Source organism: Gracilinanus agilis, chromosome 5 (assembly GCF_016433145.1).
Source record: "Gracilinanus agilis isolate LMUSP501 chromosome 5, AgileGrace, whole genome shotgun sequence".
Taxonomy (NCBI): domain Eukaryota; kingdom Metazoa; phylum Chordata; class Mammalia; order Didelphimorphia; family Didelphidae; genus Gracilinanus; species Gracilinanus agilis.
Window position 1 is genome coordinate 98,108,529 of NC_058134.1, and position 19,153 is coordinate 98,127,681.

Consider the following 19,153-nt stretch of genomic DNA (forward strand, 5'->3'; position numbering starts at 1 on the left):
GTGACTTGCCCAGGGTCACACAGCTGGGAAGTGGCTGAGGCCGGGTTTGAACCTAGGACCTCCTGTCTCTAGGCCTGACTCTCACTCCACTGAGCTACCCAGCTGCCCCTAATATTTTTAAAGAAAAAAAAATCAGCACATCTGATCAATATTTTTTTTTTACTTCAGTACTTTCTGTTTGCAAAAACCCCTAAAACAACTATCCCCTCTTCTGCCTAATTCTGCTGTTATTATGCCCTACTTCATAGTGAACCATCCCAAAAGCAATGTGAATCAAGAAGCCTACCTGGCACCAGGGGAATAGGACCTTGCCCAAGGCCACCAACAATGAGAAGAGGAACAAGTTTCTTTCCCAACGCTTCATACAGTCCCAGAGCCTCAAGCTTCCTTTCTCATCCTCCTTCCTGACTTCTTTCTCCTCTTACAACCAACATGATGGGGACATAAGGGTAGGGTTCTCATCCCCCAGTTGATCTACCTATACCTAAGAGTTGGACTATTCCCCATTTTACTTTCAACCCTGTTCCCAGACAGGGATGTAACAGAGTCAGCTCCTACCGACTCCCAAGAGCTGATTATGACATTTTGGGTTTGATCATTTACATTTCAGAGATAATTCAAAGCTACAAATCAGGGCTTGATTTATCATTTTGTTGGAGAGTCCAGACCAGGGGTTGGCAATGTATGGCTCTTTCTGCAGGAGCCATAAAGTCATTTTTTTTTTCAGGCGCTGTGACAGGAGCGCACTGTGAGCACTGTACAGCTCTCACTAAATTACATTTTAAAAAATGTGGTGTTTATGGCTCTCACGGTCAAAAAGGTTGCTGACCCCTGGTCTAGACTTTAAAAAGTGATGGAAAAATGTTAATAATGCGGAATAAAATTTAAAAATATGTTTTGTATTTGGGGGAGCCAAACATTTCCTGGCACAACACTGATCCCAACCCAAATCTAGTTCTCCCCCTCCTATTCATCTTTCTCTCTATATGTACCAGGAAATAAATGCCTTTCCTAAGAAGTGACCAGAATTAGACTCTCCTGATGTGGTCTCAGTTGGAAAGTGCCAAATGGGCCTTTGATCTCCTTCCTTCCTTATAGGCACTAGTCCTCTTTGAATACAGTTTACAATGACTCTTGCTTGCTAGGTGTAAATGTGGATAGAATCCTGGGCTTGGATTTAGGAAGAACTAAATTCCAATCTGTCTTAAACATTTATTAACTCTGAGGACAAGCCTCTTAACTTTTCTCAGGCTATTTACTCATCTGAAAAAAAAATGGGGATCAAATAGCACCTACCTCTTAGTGTGGTTATAAGGATCAAATGACACAACATGTGACATGCTTTGAAAACCTTAACATGCTATATGCATACTAGGTATTATTATTATGGTGTTGTCCCTGTATCTGCAGGGAATACCTTCTAAGACCTACCATAGATGACTGAAACCAAAAATATAAGGAACACTTGCTTGTTAATTGTGGGTAACTGAATCAGTGGATTACCAAATCAAATGAATAGGGGGGCATGACTACACTGCCATTCCTCTTACACTTTGGGGCCATTATTACAGTACATAAAGACTTTGTTAAACAAAGGCACTGTGATAATGCTCTCATGAATTAGATCAGTAGGAACACTAGAGAAAGCCTGGAGGAAAGATCTACATAGGAACATGGGGATGGGGACAAAGGGAGATGAGTCATATCCTAGGTTGGGGGGGTGGGGTTTCACCATGTAATAATAGCCTGTATTTGCTTGGTGGGTCATTTAAAACTCATGAACCATTTATTTTTTATTTTCTGGAATTTTCCAAGTTTTCTAATTTTTTTGGTGGTTACCTATGGATAATTGAATCAGTGGATATGGGGGGCAGAACTCCATTATCATTGTTAATATCCATTCATCAGTTACCACTTAGGAAGGTTATAATCTCCTGAAATTCCTGGGTCTTGTCCATATTGACTATTGTACAACCAAGCTTCCCATACCTTGTACTTGTGCAGTGGACTTTTGATCCTAGAGGGGTTATAAAGAGCTTCCTTTTAAGGAAGGTTCCCAAAATGCCCTTGATGAAATTTCAGAAAAACACTAGTTTTACCAGCAGCTCATCCGTGAATCATCTTGAGAGTGGATTACTTCTACTCATGACTAACATCTCCTATTTTGTGTTCAATCTTATTCCTTTAGATTTCTGAGTGTTTTGTTATCTAATAGGGTAAGAGAGAAGATTTATGTGAAAAGGTATATGGGGAATGAGTCATGTATTAATTTACTGTCTTAACTATAGTAAATTTTTAATGAGAGAATTCTGAAGGAAGGAAGGAAGCATTTAAGTGCCTACTTTGTATCTGGCATTGTGCTAATTACTTCACAAATATTGTCTCATTTGATCCTGAAAACAACCTTGTATTCAGTGATAGGGGCTATTATATCCATTTTATTATTATACCCATTTTGTAGTTGGGGAAACTGAGGTAGACAAGCTAAGTGACTTGCCCAAGGCCACACACCCTTCTGAGGGTAAGAAGGCTGAGAGAGGTCCTACACGAAACATTTATTATTTTCTGAAGTCAAGTAAAACATAGCTTTTATCAGAATTTCTTATATAGAATAATAAAAAAGAATATTGCCTTTAAATTATGATAATTTAAGAGGTCTGGGCTTTAGTGAGCTCAATAATATCTAAGGCCCTTCCCGCTCTACCATTCTACAATTCTAGAGTCTAGAGCTGTGTTGGCGAACTCATGGCACACATGCTCCTGTGTGCCAGAGGAGGCTGCTCCCCTCCCCCTCTCCACAGCTCCTGAGGACATTTTCCAAATGCCCCATTCCTCTGCTCAGCAGTTCAGCAGTTCAGTGTAAGTACTTCCTCCCTCCCCTGTCTGGGGTAATGTGGGGAGTTACTGGCAGCTTTAGGGCACGTGATCTCTAAAAGGTTCATCAACACTACTCTAGAGGAAGGGGAAAATGAATTTCAAGGAGTGGAGATATCTCTACTAAGAGAAGGGTCCCTCTCATATAATTAAACTCGGGAAAGAGTCTGATAAAAATGTTAACATTGAGGTGTAAATGACTGATATGGCTAAGTCCATAACCAATCCTGGGGTAATTGAGAATAAGGCTGAAAGGGAATGAATTTCTAAATGCTTACTTTTTAAGATGGTAGCACTCAGATTAGGGAAGTTGATTTTTTTAGTGTTTTTTTTTTTTCCTGGTGAAGAGCAGAGGGAGTCTTTTCTGAGGTCATAAAATTTCAACACTGATTGAGCTTCCCTTGCAAAAGTCAAGTACCTTTGTCTATTCAACTGATGAGAGAACCCAAGTTAGGAAAGGCTTTATTATGTGACCCTATTTAAGTTCTATTAGAAAATACATGGGGATGGAGACAAGATGGAAGAGTGAAAGGAAGCAATAGAATCTAGTTCTCCCCTGACACATTTTGACAATACTCCTTAAATTAATATACTTATTCAGTGTCTTATCAATCAAACTATCAAATAATTACTGCATAGAGCTCAAAAAATTAATAGCAATTCATCTAGAGAAACAAAAGGTCAAGAATTTTGAGGGAATCAAGGAAAAAAATTGAGGAAGAAGAAGGCCTAAGAATACTAGATCTCAAACTACACTACAAAATAGTAACATCGAAGTAATTTGGTACTGGTAATAAATGGAGAAATGAATCATTGGTGCATATTAGGCACACAATATACAGAAATGAATGAGTTTAGTAATCTAGTATTTAATAAACTCAAAGATCCCAACTATTGGGATGAGAACTCATTACTCAACAATAATTCTGTTGGAAAACTGGAAAGTAGTCTGACAGAAACTAGATATAAATCAACATCTCACACAGTATGGCATAAATAAGCTGAAAATGGACACAAGATATAGACATAAAAGATGATATTATAAGCATATTCAAGATAATAAAAGTCTAAATTAGGATAGTAGTTATGTGAATAGAGAAAAGGGAAAAATTGAAAGAGAAATCGGATTTATAGAGGTAGACCCAACAAAGACTTGGTGACTGATTATGTATGTATGAGGAGGGAGGGGTATGTGAAAGTGTAGAGTCCTGGAAGAACTCTGGTTGCCATACTGTGTATTTGTTTTAGATTTCCTACACACCTTTTAAAATATGGTACCTAGAAATGAACATAGTATTCCAGATGCAGAAGACATAGAAAGAGGATTACCTTTCAGTGTTCTGAGAATGATGCTTCTATTAATGGAACATCACATTACTTTTTTTTTTGTCTGCTAAATCATTGTGTTGAGGAGTATGATATAGAGGAAAGAGAGCCAGATGTGGAGTCAGAAAGAAATGGGTTCAAGTACTGCCTCTGACACATTTTGGCTGCTTAATCAGTCATTTAGGCTGAGGCTGTAAATACATCCCCTGGTGTGAGCTCAATAGAAACAGAGAAATATGGAGAAAGAGATGATGGGTGTGAGGTTATACTCTGAGTTGTTTTAATTTGCATGTCCCTAATTATTAGTTTTACTTGTTGTTCAGTCATTTCAGTTGTGTTCCATTCATTGTGACCCCATTTGAGATTCTTGACTAAGATACTAGAGTGGTTTGCCATTTCCTTCTCCAGCTCATTTTACAGTTGAAGAACTGAGGCAAGCAGAGTTAAATCACTTGCCTAGGGTTGAAAAACTAATACGTATCTGAGGCCAAATTTTAACTCAGGTCTTCCTGACTGCAGACCTGGCATTCTATCCACTGGACAACCTCATTAGTAATTGAGGACATTTTTTTCATGTGGCTAGTGATAACTTGAATTTCTTTCTCTGAAACTGCCTATTCATATCCATTGACTATTTATCAATTGGGGAATGACTCTTCTAAATTTAATGCAATTCCCCATTTGCTAAGTGCCCCTTACCAGAATCTGTAGCTTCTTCGGTAGCAGAGAGGGTCATCACTGGATCACTCTTCTCACTGCTCTCACTTGTCCAGCCATCATCATACACAGCTGAAACTTGGAACCAGTATACAGTCTGAGGTGTCAGTCCATCAATGACACAGTACATATTTCTGGTTCTGTGTTCACACCATTCACCTTCCCCCTCCTCACTCACAGCCTCAGTCTTCTCTCTATACTCTATTTTATATTCCTTGATCTTGACTCCTGCTCCAACCACACTTGGACCCTGCCATTGGAGGGTTACAGACTGTGGCCCTACCACAACAGCTTCTGGCTTCCCAGGAGGGCTGGTAGGAGGAAGTGTTCTCACAGCATAGCTCACATCACTGCTTTCACTACATCCTACTTCACACACCTTAGCAAATTGGAACACGTACTCTGTGCTAGGCTGTAGCCCACTCACTTTGAATACCTTTGGCTTTCCAGACACAGGGATGGTGGTCCAGTCATCTTCTCCTACAACTTGGTACTCTACCTGATAGCCAATGATCCTCTTATCGTTTCTAGATGCTGAGGTCAATGTGAGCTCTATACAATCATGTGTGACTCTCCCAATCTGGGGAGCAGGAGGTTTGACTGGTAGCTCAAAATTGGAGCTGATCTGCAGTCCTCTTTCATAGAGGTGAATGGAGACCCCCTTGCTCTCCTGGTCTGGGACAGATGCCACAAGGAACTGAGTCTTTACAGTGGAATGATTTGTCTTGGCAAATTTGGAAAAGGATTCTGCCAATTGGAACGCTTTTCTCCTTGTCTCTTTGTCCTCCACCCAAGAGGAATATGTCTTTTGCTCACATTCGGGACTGAATGAATCTGGATTCCCAATCCACTGTTTCCAATCTGCTAAGAAGGGTTCCTCATGCAAAGAAGTGAATGCAAATACTAGGGCAAATTGGTGGGGAGAACCTAGTACCATATCCTCCAACTCATTCTGGTCAGCTATGACTCTCACCTCCTTCAGAAGGGCGAGGTAGGAATTTACCACCTTTATCTCACGGAGCTTTTGATGTAGGAATACTGAGAGCTTCCTAGAGCTGAATGGGGACTGGCTTTCCCTAGTTAAAGTGTTGACTAGCTCATCTTCCTCTCCTTCGCCCATCCGGATCCGAGGTAACACCTTGGCTATTTCCTTTTGTAAAATATGTCTGTGCTGCTTATTTAGCTCTTGGAAGAGTCTGACTTTTTCCTGGGTTGCAGAAAAAACAAAGAGCTCTGGTGTATTCAAGATGTCATTACACCTCTTGTTACACTCAGATAACTCCTCCAGAGTGTCCTGGGCATCACATATCAAGTTAATGCTGATCCCTCGAGCTAGCTTGGCAGCCTTGGAGCTCAGCTTCTCCAGAGGGTACAACCAGACTTGAAGTGGCACTCCATGGCCCTTAAGCAGCTTTGGAAAGGAGGAACAGATTTTTACTGCATCTTCATAAGTCACTGGATTGTTTTCAAGAACAAAATCCCCATAAAAGGTACACTTGAATTCCTGACTTGATTTTTTCACATTATTCTCCTTTTTCATTTCTCCCCCTAATTTTATTGCTACTTTGGGAATCTTCTCTACTTCAGCCTTCAATGATCCTTCTATATCCTTGACTTTTTCATTAGTGGAAATTTTCTGATCAAACACAAAGAAAGCCTGGGCCCCATAAAGCACTGCAGTGACCACATGGGTGGCTGTCCCTTTGTCAAACACATCAGGGTAAGAGATATTCTGATATCCCAGGTGGTTCATTGTCAAATGACAATACTGTGTGGTCATACTGTACTTGAGAGTCATTCGGACAAGCTGTTCAGATGTCTTGGTGTCACGTAAATATTTAGCAGAGCCTCCTATATCAACCATCCCCCCGAGGATACTTGCTTTCAGCTCTCCATGGATGTCCATGGCACTAGTCTTTGCATCAATAGAGTCAGAGGTGAGAATATCAAATTCAGTCTTGTTTTGCTCTTCTCTTTTTACATTGCTTTCGAGGGTCTCCCTGTCCCACAAAGTGATGCCTAGAATGGGACAGAGACATCAGGGAGTAAGTAGCAAATTGCGGAGGGACCACTCTTCATTTATGAGGGTCCTTTCCATCAGGGAGGCAGCATCTGGGAAGAAGGTAAGCTGGGCAAGAGGCACAGATTTCAGAGGTGGAGAAGATCCCACCTCCTCACCTGGAAAAAAAACTACTCTAGGCTACTGCAACTTTCTTGCTCCACTGAGCCCCCCATGACTAAATAAGGGGCCCTTACAATGACCTTCCCTACTCTGAATCCTTGAATAACCCCTCGTCCCCAACATATACCTTTCTACTCTAAGCTCCTACTTCCACAAGTTGGGAAGCCTCTTCCTCTTAGCCTGGGGACTGTATTAAAAAAAAAAAGCACTTCTGTGTTGGTATATATTTCACAAGGTTTACAAAAGCACTTACATCCCATCAGTTCTATTGGTTAATGAGTGCTAAAGTCATTAGCCCCATTTTATAAACAAATGAACTGAGACTTGGGGAGATGATGGTTAACTTTGTGGGAAACATAAAGCTAGTTAATGTCAAAACAGAACATTAGTCTTCTTATTCCAAAGGTAGCTCACCACACAGCTTGCCCTAGAGAGAAAGCAAGATGTGAGCCAGAGTGAGGACAGTGTCTAGCAGGGGTTCAGGGGGCAGCTGTGTGCAGAGCAGTTTTCTCAGAGATAGCTGGGGAGACAGTCTTTGAAATTTGCTCTAGAGCATGAAAAGTAGTAGGATCTCAGGTGCCCTTCAGAGGAGCAGAGGGTTAGGGACACAGTAGGCTAGATCTGCTTGACAAGGGATGGGAGGGGCCAGGCCCCAATTATATAAAAAAACCAGGGTTCTGTTTTGACTTTTACTAGCTGTATGTTTTCCACAAATGACCCGAGAGGTGACACAGTGAAGAAATCTCACTAGTACCCTTCCAGAAGAAGCTCACAAGGCCCAGCCAGTGTGGCACTGGACACAGTGATACATATCCCTTTGTCCTATTATGGTTCTGTTGTTCTGTCCTCCCTCCAAGGTTAAAGGGAAGAGTGTTGACCAACTGGAGGGGAGCCTCTGCTTGGGCCAAGAATTGCTAACAATTGGCTTCTGGCTGAGAGAAAGGACAGGGTGCCAGCTATACTCTGTCACACTTTCTTTAAAACTGACCTTATACATAACACTCTCTCCCTAAAACCCTTTTCTGACACTGTCCTCCCTTGATATTTGGAGTAAAGTTTTGACTTCAGGAGAATAATTACCAGGGATAAAGGTATCTGTGCGGCAGTCATAGAGTGTCCCCAGATATAAGGGACGGCCAAGAGCTGGTATCTGCATTGTACTCTCCAAGGCCATTGTGTCTGGATATTCTTTCTCTGGAATTTTCCTATGGAAGAAAATTAAAGAAGTTGTCAGCCTAGCTTGCTATTATCACAGAGAAATTCCCTATTTCCTCACTCCAGGCTCCTCCAATTTCTCATTAACAAGAGCCCTTCAGGGAGATTGAGTATGTCATGGAGTAGAATGACATCAATCTTTGAAGGTGTGTTAGTGGAAATTTGGGATCCTTGGTCTTAATGTCAAGGTCCATGATATAAACTTCCTGTGGACACTTAGGGGACTTGAGAACTACATTTCCCATGATTCCTCTTACGTAGGAAGTATGATTACGTAGACAGAGGTATAAGACTCCTGATGTGATTGGGAGATGCTCTCTTTCGTATGAAGCAGCCAGGAGGGCAGAAGGTAATGGTGGGCATTTGAATTAGATCTTAGCAGGCATGTGGCCTTCTTAATCACCAATGTGTCTATAAATAAACTATTAATACTTTTGAATATATCCATCTATATCAATTTTATTTGTAACAGTCTGGCGACCTTACGAAGGGTCTTTGGAAATTAGATTCTCAAATTTTCTGATAACCTACCTAGACACACGACTCTGAGAGGATTTAGAATCCTCTCCAGAGCTATGGACCTGCTATTGCTGTTTTGGAGTTTGGGGTTTTGTTGTTGTTCTCCCCAGCCACGAGGCTACTTTTCAAGGAAAGGGGAAAGTGGTCTTGCTCACCATGTTTTTACTGATATCAACAGTTCGTTTTTGCCTTCCTATCATCCCGATTACCTTGGAAACTGCTTCAGCCAGTTTGGGCCCTGCCTGCCTGATACTCCCCTTGGGAAGAAGCTGTTTCTGGCTTCTGACTTTCCTCCCCCAGTGCCAGTGCTGGCTGGTTCCCAGTGCTGATCCCGGCTCCCGCTAAGCTGTTCCCATGCCGAATACCTGCTGCGCTGACCCCTAACTGTTCCTGCCAACGCTGACCCCCAATCCCCCGAATGCCAGTGCCCTGCCTGCTGCTGCTGATGCCTCTACCAATGACTCCTGAGACTGCTGCTGCTGCCACTGCCCCAACTGCAGCTGCTTAAGATTTGGGAAGTATAAAAAAAAAACCAAAAACCCTTCTCTCTCATTTCATGCACCCTGGGACTTTCCCAAGGGTGTTTTCTCATAGACATTAATGACTTTTAACCTGAAGGGAGCTTCTACTCCACCTCTGCCCTCCACGTGGTTTTTCTAAAACCTGACCTAGTCCTCCCCCACAAGCCCTCCACATGGGATCTCCAACCTGCGGCTTTCTCTATCCCCTACCCCAGTTGGCTTCCACATGGGCCCTAGCCTTTACTCTTCAAACAGGAAGTAGAATGGCAAGCGTGGGCCGCATGGCCTATTTCAAACTATTCCTTGCAATTATCTTGCCTGAAACTCAGGGGAGGAATTCACCCTCCCACACTAGGTCTGCCAAAGACTTTGAACTATATGCCCTTATCCACATTGTGCTCAGTGCAGAGCTCAGTTAGAAGGAACTTGAATTGGACCAAAGGTGGATTTTAAAATCTCCGACTGCATAAGTCTCTGTATCTTATTGTATTTTGCTGATTGTTGTCTTGTGATTTAATTTTGTTATTTTACATTGATTTTTCTATTACCCTAGATCAGGGGTCGGCAACCTTTTTGGCCATGAGAGCCATAAACGCCACATTTTTTAAAATGTAATTTCGTGAGAGCCGTACAGTGCTCACAGCGCGCTCCTGTAACAGTGCCTGGAAAAAAAATGGACTTTATGGCTCCTGCAGAAAGAGCCATATCTGGCCCTCAAAAGAGCCAAATGTGGCTCAAGAGCCATACGTTGCTGACCCCTGCCCTAGATCATTTAAGCAAATGAAGTTTTGGCTGCTAGATTAATTCTGTTCATGGTTTTATTGTAACTCCCAAATAGTGTACAAATCTATTAGAATTGGTAAAAAGGTTTTTTGACTGCATTGCTTGTAATTTGTTCGTTATATTTCTGATTTTTTTAAGGTTTCCATTTTTTAAAAGTTTATCTGTATCAATCTAATTCTGTTACCTGTACCATTTACGAACATCTTAAACATTTTTTAAGTTGTAAAAAGCCCATAAGCCTTATGTATACTGGATCTGTCATCTCAACTAGAGGTCACATATTGCTTATAAAACCTTGTAGATTTTAATGACTTGAGAATTTAAATTATAATTTTATAAAGGGTCTTTAGAATTGACTTTAGATGCCTAGTACCTTTATGTATGAATGATAAGGTTTTATATATGTATATACATATTATAAAGAATGTTGTCTTAAAGGGGTAGAGGAAACATATGGAGGTTTCCTACTCAAGCTTTTGTATATTACACAGGAAGCCAGAAGAGCTCCTGTATGCTTGATGTTTAGTCTCTATGTTTTAGCTCTATCAGAAGGATCTAGAATTCCTGAGGATAATTTAGACCCAGAAGTTTTTTTTTTTAAAATCGGATTTATTTTTTAGGCTCTGCCCAACTATTGCCATGGAAACAGTAATAGAGTTTGTTAAGAAAATATCTTAGCCAAGGTAGAATGATTTACTATACCTGTTGAATTTGTGACAGGTATACAATTTTTAAACATCATAGCAAGTGGTTATAATAATGGGCTTGTTTGCTATTGTCTTTAAATGTGCTATTAGAAATTATGATACTTTATTTGAATGTGCATTATGAATCTGCTATTTTATAAAAACCATCTACACTCACAGTTCATGCAAAAGCTTAACAGGAAATGGATCTCATTTTTGGGTGAAAAACCTTTCACTAATTCTAAACTATATATTTTTTGATTTTTAAAAACATTCTTTTATGATTTTTCCTTGTAAGTGCAATACAATTTGTTTTCTTTTTCTTTCTCATTTTTATACTTGAAAACATTGTATTTTTCCCTAAATTTTTAATTTTCTTATTGCTTTTCTTCTTATTTTTTAATAGTGTAATTGACTCTGTTTCCCTTTTTCTCATTTTGTACTGAAAGTACATATAATCAATGTTAATCTTTTTTGATTTTACAATAATAAAAGTTTAATGTAAATAGATATTTGCTATAATATTAATGCATACCCAAAAAGCCTTAGTCTATGATAATCTGCCAATTATTGGTAAATATTATGGGACTGTGATTAATGTCTCTCTGTCTGATTCCAGGAGAAGGAAGCAAAAGAGCCACAAGGTCATGGAGAATGACTGAGAATCTGCAAAGTGCCAAGGAGCAAAAGGTCATGCAGACCATGGATTGAGGAAATTCTATGCCAATGCTGCAGGGCTTGAAATTAGTGTTTAATGTTCAGGATTGCAGTTTTTCTAACATGTTAGAGGCCAGACTTCCCCAGAGCTTCATTTCCTAGTTAGCACCTAAGATTGGCTATCATTATGGCTCATCCCTGAGAAGGTACAGGCAAATTAGACCAGGGAAAGACACTTCCTTTGCACACATATTTGGTCCTGTTATTTCTCTTACATATAGAATGGCAATTTTCTGTAGTCCTGGCTCCTGAATGGGTAATTGCAAACTGTTTAAATCACTTTAATTGGGCCTTTATTCAAGGACAAGTTTATTTTTCCTTACATTTTTTTGTACATAAGACTTTGACATTTTACATTTCATTCACAAGTTAATTTTTTTCTTCTCTTTTATTTGGATTTTATTTTTATTTTATATTTTTTATTTCTTTTGCCAATTGATTTCATATAACCCCGTGACTCAGCCATGTATCCTTAGCTGACCTGGGGGTACCCTCTTCAGGGGAGAATGTGTTATTGATTCTCCTCAGGGGAGTATAAGTTTTATAATCATAATGTCTGTATTATAATCTATAATGTAAAATTTTAACTCTTTTGAGAGTAATTTCAGGGGGAATGTATAATTCTCCTCAGAAGGGAATGTATGTTTTATAATCTATAATGTAAAGTTTAAATTCTTTTGTGATTTCAGAATAAGAAATTTGCCATCTCCCCAGAATCTAGACAATGAACCTGTTTGGAGAAGACACCACGAAGATGCCTGAAGAGCCTTCACTGGATCATGAAGATCCAAAATGAATTTTGGGGTGCAGTTGATTGAACTATGGGGAGTTGAATGCCTTTGTTTTGAATGTATACTCTTATGCCAAAGGGGACTGCATGTGGCTAGCAATCACTGGTTCATTGTTTTGTCCTCTTTTCTTTTATCACCAAATTTCTGTAATGTAAAAGTTAGTTATGTTTACAAGATCCATTGAGAAGACCAGTCTTTTCTCTGGATCTCAGGGGGAAATGTATTAGTGGAAATTTGGGACCCTTGGTCTTAATAACAAGATCCATGATATAAACTTCCTGTGGATGCTTAGGGGACTTGAGAACTACATTTCCCATGATTCCTCTTACGTAGGAGGTGTGATTACGTAGACAGAGGTATAAGACTCCTAATGTGATTGGGAGATGCTCTCTTTTGAATGAATGAGCCAGGAGGGCAGAAGGTAATGGTGTGCATTTGAATTAGATCCTAACAGGCAAGTGACCTTCTTAATTACCAATATGCCTTTAAATAAACTATTAATACTTTTGAATATATCCATCTATGTCAATTTTATTTATAACAAGGGCAACAAAAGAGTGAACCCTATCAAATTGTTTTCCTGCCTATCTGAAAGTTTATTAATCATTTTTTGTTTCATGGACCCTTAGGTATTAAGTCTGGTGAAGCTTTTGGACTCTTCCTAAAATAATGTATTTAAATGCATATAATGAAATATTTATGATTACAAAGGGAATCAGTTATTCATAGTTTCCAAGTTAAAAACCATTGAATGAGAGAACTAGAGATCCAAACTAGGTGAGAGGATGCTAATAGATGTAGACAATAATCAGGTAAACTAGCTTAGATGTTTTAATATCATCCAAATTGTATTACATCGAAGCTTTGATGTGCTCATCTACCTTACTTTTGTATGCTATTTCTGAACTGATGTTTTCTTTTCTAAATGAATATTTTTGCTTAAAGCCAAGGTAGCTGGCACTGGGTAAGGAAAAGAAGATATGGATGTTAGATGGAAGTTCCAAGAAAAAGTGGAAAAGAAAGAAAGAAGGAAAGAGAGAGAGAAAGAAAGAAAGAGAAAGAAAGAACAAAAGAAAGAAAGAAAAAAGGAAGGAAGGAAAGAAAGAAAGAAAGAAAGAGAAAAAGAAAGGAAGAAAGGAAAGAAAGAAAGAAAGATGNGGGAGGGGAGAAAGAGAGAGATGGCAAGGAGAGAGGGGAGAAGGGAGGGGGAGAAACAGACAGAGAAGAAGAGAAGGAAGGAAGGAGGGGAGGGAAGGAAGAAGGAAGGAAGGAAGAAAAAAGGAAGGAAGGAAGGAAGGAAGGAAGAAAAAGAAAGTCACATAATCTATTTATCATTTCTGATAATCTGATAAGGACAGCTTAACTGATAAGGAAGTAGCAGGACAAGAGAGACAATCTTGACTGTTAGCTCATAGCTGTTTCTCCGAAGTGCCATTGAGTCACAAGTTTATTATATAAGAAATTCAAGCTCCCTTTCACCCAAAAGCACAAGGATAATTTCCCACAACTACACAGAGCTGTATTTTTAACATAGACAATACAACAGGCTTAGAAGGTTCAAGGTGAAGATAAGATCTAGGTTGGACCTTCAGCTATGTGATTATCAGCAAGCTAAGTCTGAGAATACTTTCCTGGGTCAGGAAGTCCCTGAATTCCTTGGCCCTGACTGTCTCAAACCACCCCTGAAACAAAAACAGTTGTATTTCCAACCAAAGGAGAGAATGTTAACCTCTTAACTGTTGGTTTGCTAGGAGCTTAAAGCTTTCAATAAGGAAAGGTGTGGATCATAAAAGGGGTCAAAAGGGGAGTCTCAGATTTTTATCTGTTTGAGACTCTGTTTCTCTTATTGGCTTCCCACAAGAGAGAAAAAAGAAAGGAAAGAAAGAATGAAGGAAGGAAGGAGGAAAGGAACAAAGGAGGGAAGGAGAAGGAAGGAAGGAAGAAAGGAAGAGAGGGAAGGAGAAAGGGAGGAAGGAGAGAGACTAATTTCTCTAGCACAGAGAACCAAATTAGCTCAGAAATGAAGGTCAGGAGGCCTGGTACTTGCTTCGACTGGAGATTTAGAGATCAGCAAAGCATTAACATTTAGGGGCAAAGACAAAGTCCCTTAGTTGAGGTCAAATATAAAATCTTCCATTTAGCTTTAAAGCCCCTCATTCCCTGACCACTTTCTACTTTTCCAATCATCTTACCTTCTCCCACATACACTGCAATCTGGTAGTAGGCATTTATACAGAACTCCAAGACATTTTACAAATATTATCTCATTTTATTCTCACAACAGCCCTGGGATATAGATGTTGTTGCTATCTCTTTAACAGATGTACTGAGGAAGACAGAAGTTTAGTGGCTACCTAAGGTCTCTTAGGCTGGTTTAAATCTCAGGTCTTCCTGACTATGGGTCAATCCTTTTTTTATTTAACCATTTCAGTCATATCCAAATCTTCATGACCTCATTTGGAGTTTTCTTGATAAAGATACTGGAGGGGCTTACCATTTCCTTCTCCAGCTCATTTTACAGATGAGAAAAATGAGACAAACAAGATTAAGTGATTTGCCTAAGGTCACACAGCTAATAAGTATTTGATGATGAATTATAACTCAGGTCTTCCTGACTCCAGGTCCGGTGCTCTATCCACTGTGCTATGTAGTTCCCCCAGTACAATTATATACTATTGTGTAATACAAATAATGCATCATATAGCTTACAGAACTTATTTCCTAGCGAATTTAAAGTTTTTTTTTTAAAGAAAAAACAACTTTGCTTTTCAGATGTTTTCTAGGAATTTCTAGGAAAAATTGTCTGGGACAGTGGGTGGATGGAAGAAGAATCAGAAATTTTTTCTTAACAATTTGATGGGACAAAACTGTAGAACTGTCCCCAACCTCCTGGAAAGTTAATAGTAGAAAGTAAGGAGAAATAAAATAGCAAATTATGTAAAGTGGATAGTCTTATCCTCCATTGCCATAACTATTTGTTGTCCTTAGATGAGAGACACATCAAGACTGATCCCAATGCTTATTTCACCCCTGTTTATATGAAGTTTTGTCCAAAATGGTCTTCACAATTATAAAAGTATTTAGTCAAATTCCCTTGTCTCCTTCCCTGGAACAGGACACACCTTGTCATTCTGCTAACAGACCTTGTTGGGTATATGGCAAATATTGCTCCAGAAGCTCCATTCTTTTCCTTACATGATTCTTGCTTTGTCTACTCCTCTCTCTCCTGTGAAAAGTGATGCTTCTCTTTCCTACACTGCTATAGAATGCTGCTAATTGGCTATGTACTCTAAGAGGGTCCAAAAAGTTATAAAAATGAAATCTGCAGCTATCACAGTCTCTTTTGCAAGATAATAAATCTCTTGCTTTCACTTTGGCTTACTATCTTTGACCCACAGGAATCAGACTTTTGCTGATGGATCTTCCAAAATATATCATTCTTCTTCATGGATGGAGAGAATTCCCCAATGTCTGCTACGAACTGTTCCAGAATTCTTTTGCTCCTCTTTTCCCTACATAGCTAATAATAATCAGAATATCTAGCATTTATAGAGTACTTTAAGGTTCACAAAACAGTTTATATTATCTCATTTGGTCCTCAAAACTTCTGTTGGTAGATGTTATTATTACCATTTTCATTTAATAGATAGTAAACTGAGGCTGACAGCGTTTCATTGCCTTGCCAAGGATTTCAGAGCTAGCAAGTGTCTTAAATGGGATCAAACTCAGATTCTCCTCTCCATGAGGGCTCTGAGCTACCTCTACAACCGAAGAAGCAAAATGGCATAGCGGAAAGAGAGCTGGTCTAGCAGTCAGGAAGACCTAGGTTCAAGTTCATGTTTTCTCTGTGACTCTTGGTAACCCACTGGACTGCTCAGTGCCCCTGGAGACCCTCTGAGATGGTGTGTTGTTGCAGAGAAATTCTGATGGGAGTAGCCCAGGAACTCCCCCCCCCCCATGGGGAGTTTGGTATACCCATGAAATCTCAGATCTGGTAACAAACTGAAAACCCCACATTCTGACTCTACAATTGATCCTTTCCATTCTGAAAATTCTACAATTAAATGCAATGCTTTTCTTCCAACAACTGGTGACCCCCACTTTGGATTCCATTGCCTCTGGGAGATATCATTCTGTACGCTTATCATTTAATAATCTATTTAATCTATATTTGTTCTTAAGGGAGAAAATAGTCCAGCTTACCTTTGCTTTATCTTCAGAGAAACAAGGCCCCTTCAAAATGAGAGAGGAAGAAAGACCTAAAGAATGGATTTCATCGTAGCCACCTTCTTTGAAAGCAACTCTCACCCTGTCCCAGCTGTCTTCTTCAGTTTTATCCAGATAGATATCAAGAGAAATTTCTCTGTTCAATAAAAGAGAGTGAACCTTCCAGCTTCCTGCATCTGATAGTTAGAGGATAAGAGATTTAAAGTGGTAACGGGACCTTACAGATAATTTGGTTGAGCCTCTTCATTTCACCAGTAAAGAAACTGAAGTCCAGAAAAGTTAAATGGCTTGTCCAGGATCACGCAGGGAGAAAATGCCAGAGTCAGGATTTGAACTCTGGTGTCCTGGCTCCTATGCTTGTTTTTTTTTTCACTGTACCTCTCCTGGACTGGTCTTAAGAGTTAGGTAGCATTTGAGCCCAAAAAGCCTCTTCTTATTCCCATTTTTCTTTCTAACATGGTCTGTTTCAAAAAAGCAATTTTGAATGTTCACCATGCAGAAAGGGAATACTGGTATTCCTAGAAAAAAAAAAATCCCTTCAGATTCTTTCTAGCCCTGAAATATTCTTGGCTCTCCCGCCAGAAAGCATGTATGATATGAAAATAATGCACTTTTGATCTTCTCTCAGAAACCTTTAAGCACGAAATAAGTTTTACAATGACAAAGTTTTCTAGAAGGAAAAGGGTGTTACCCAAACAGTTAGTTTCACTTTTTAGATGTTTTTTTTTTTTTCCTGCCCTCTTTGAAGCAAGTCACGTTTTTAGTATTCCTTACTTGATTTCCCAGAAACATAAAGCAGAATCGGAGTTTATAAAATCTCGGGAAGCCACTTATTTTTCCTTGTATTCCCTGGAATAAAGTGACATACAGATAAGGAGGAATTCTCTTCCTCTTTGGACTTTAACCACCGACTACAGGCTGAGATTATTTCTGTAGTTCAATTCAACTCTGAATCTGTTTTTTTTTTTTTTTTTCCTTCTGAGATTTGGACTCAATCTTGCTCGGGCTAGAAGTGCAGCTCACCTGATCAGCACCAAAATTTTAACTTCTGATCTGGGCCCATTTGCCCCTCCTCAGGGAGCCCAATATCCCTCCACGTTTCAGGGGACTCTCTAATAATGCTGAATTTACTGTGACGCCTGACCAGCTGCAACCCTTATGAAGCTCAGAACTCCTGAACTCACTGCCCTTGGCCTCTCCAGAAGAAGAGGGGACTGTGGGCATGCTCCACTCCCCAACTAATCACCATGGATCTCATAAAAGGGCAGCTGGAGTGAGGGGTGGGAATTCACTTTGAAAGAACAGAGAGTCCAGACACAATCACCTTACCCCTTCGCAGAGGTAGGAGGCCCACAAGTGTTGTACATTGTACATGTTTTCTAGTGTATTAATCAGTTAGGATATACTTTTCCTTTTTTTTTTTTTGTCTTAAAAAAATTGAAGGCTCTTTGACATAGATAGAGGCAGGATCTTGGGGGAAACTATGGGGATGACAGAAACAAAAGAAATCAATTAAAACTATTTTAAAAAGCAAGGAAAAAAAAAAGCAAAAAACAACGTAAGCTCCAAGAGATAACTAAAGACCTAATAAACAAAATTTCAGGTGCATTGGCTATCTGTATTGCCTAGAAAACTCTCCTTCCTCTCCTCAGCCTACACACTTCCATGGCTTCCTCCAAAACACTGTTCAAATCCTGCCTTCTATAAGAGACCTCTCTCGGTATAACTCTCTCCTGCCACCTCATTACTGGTGCTCTCTCTGAGATGACTTCCAGTTTACCCTGAGCATACCCTGTAGATCGAGAGTTGCTTGCAAGTCTCCCCCATTAGAGTATGAGCTCTTTGAAGGCAGAGACTATGCTGGCTTTTCTTGATATCCCCAGATCTTAGCCCAGTGTCTGGTACATAGTAAGTGCTTAGCTCATGCTTGTTGCCTTGACAACTTTAAAAATCTATAGGGAATTGACACCATTCGATAAGAGTAAGAATCATTCCTCAATTGACTAGGATATGAACGAGTACCTTTCTTTCTGCTTTTTTTAAAGTTTTCAATTTTACTTGATACCTGTTGTTTATCTCACCCTGACTTCCAAATATATCTCTCCCTGCTTTTTCCTAGAAAATTATCCCTTATAAGAAAAAGTAGAAATGAAAGCACAGAAAGCAGCTCAGAGAAACTCACCCATATGTCACCTGGGTTTGAGGGTACATGGGGTATTTCTCATCAGTAGTCTCTTACAGTTCCAAAGAAGGGGAGAAATACACATGAAAACAACTCTGAAGTACCAACCTATGCAAAATTCAATACTGCCCAACCTGTGAGAAAATGGATTCACTGATTAACACACAACTAATGGAAGGAGATATGGAATTATTTAGATGCCAGCAAAAATGCTCAAAGCCTTGGTTCTAGTGATATCAAGGACAGTTGAATATTCTTTTCTTTCTTCCTTCCTTCCTGCCTTCCTTTCTTTGTTTTTTCTTCCTTCTTTCCATTCTTCCTTTCTTTCTTGTTTTTTCTTCCTTCCTTACTTCCTTTTTCTTTCTCTTCTTTCTCTTCTTTCTTTCTTTCTTTCTTTCTTCCTTCCTTCCTTC

General features: G+C 39.6%; 1 protein-coding gene across 1 annotated transcript in view; it reads right to left on the minus strand.

Annotated features, from left to right (window-relative positions):
• LOC123250407 (stonustoxin subunit beta-like) overlaps positions 1-16,608 on the minus strand; it is a 19,211-nt gene extending 2,603 nt beyond the window's left edge. The window contains exons 1-3 of the mRNA XM_044679464.1: positions 16,535-16,608; positions 8,180-8,304; positions 4,900-6,936 (exon numbers count right to left, since the gene is read on the minus strand). Of these exons, the coding sequence (XP_044535399.1) occupies positions 4,900-6,936; positions 8,180-8,273 (2,131 nt within the window). The 5' untranslated portion in view covers positions 8,274-8,304; positions 16,535-16,608. The remainder of the gene's footprint in view (positions 1-4,899; positions 6,937-8,179; positions 8,305-16,534) is intronic.
• Positions 16,609-19,153: the final 2,545 nt, after the last annotated feature.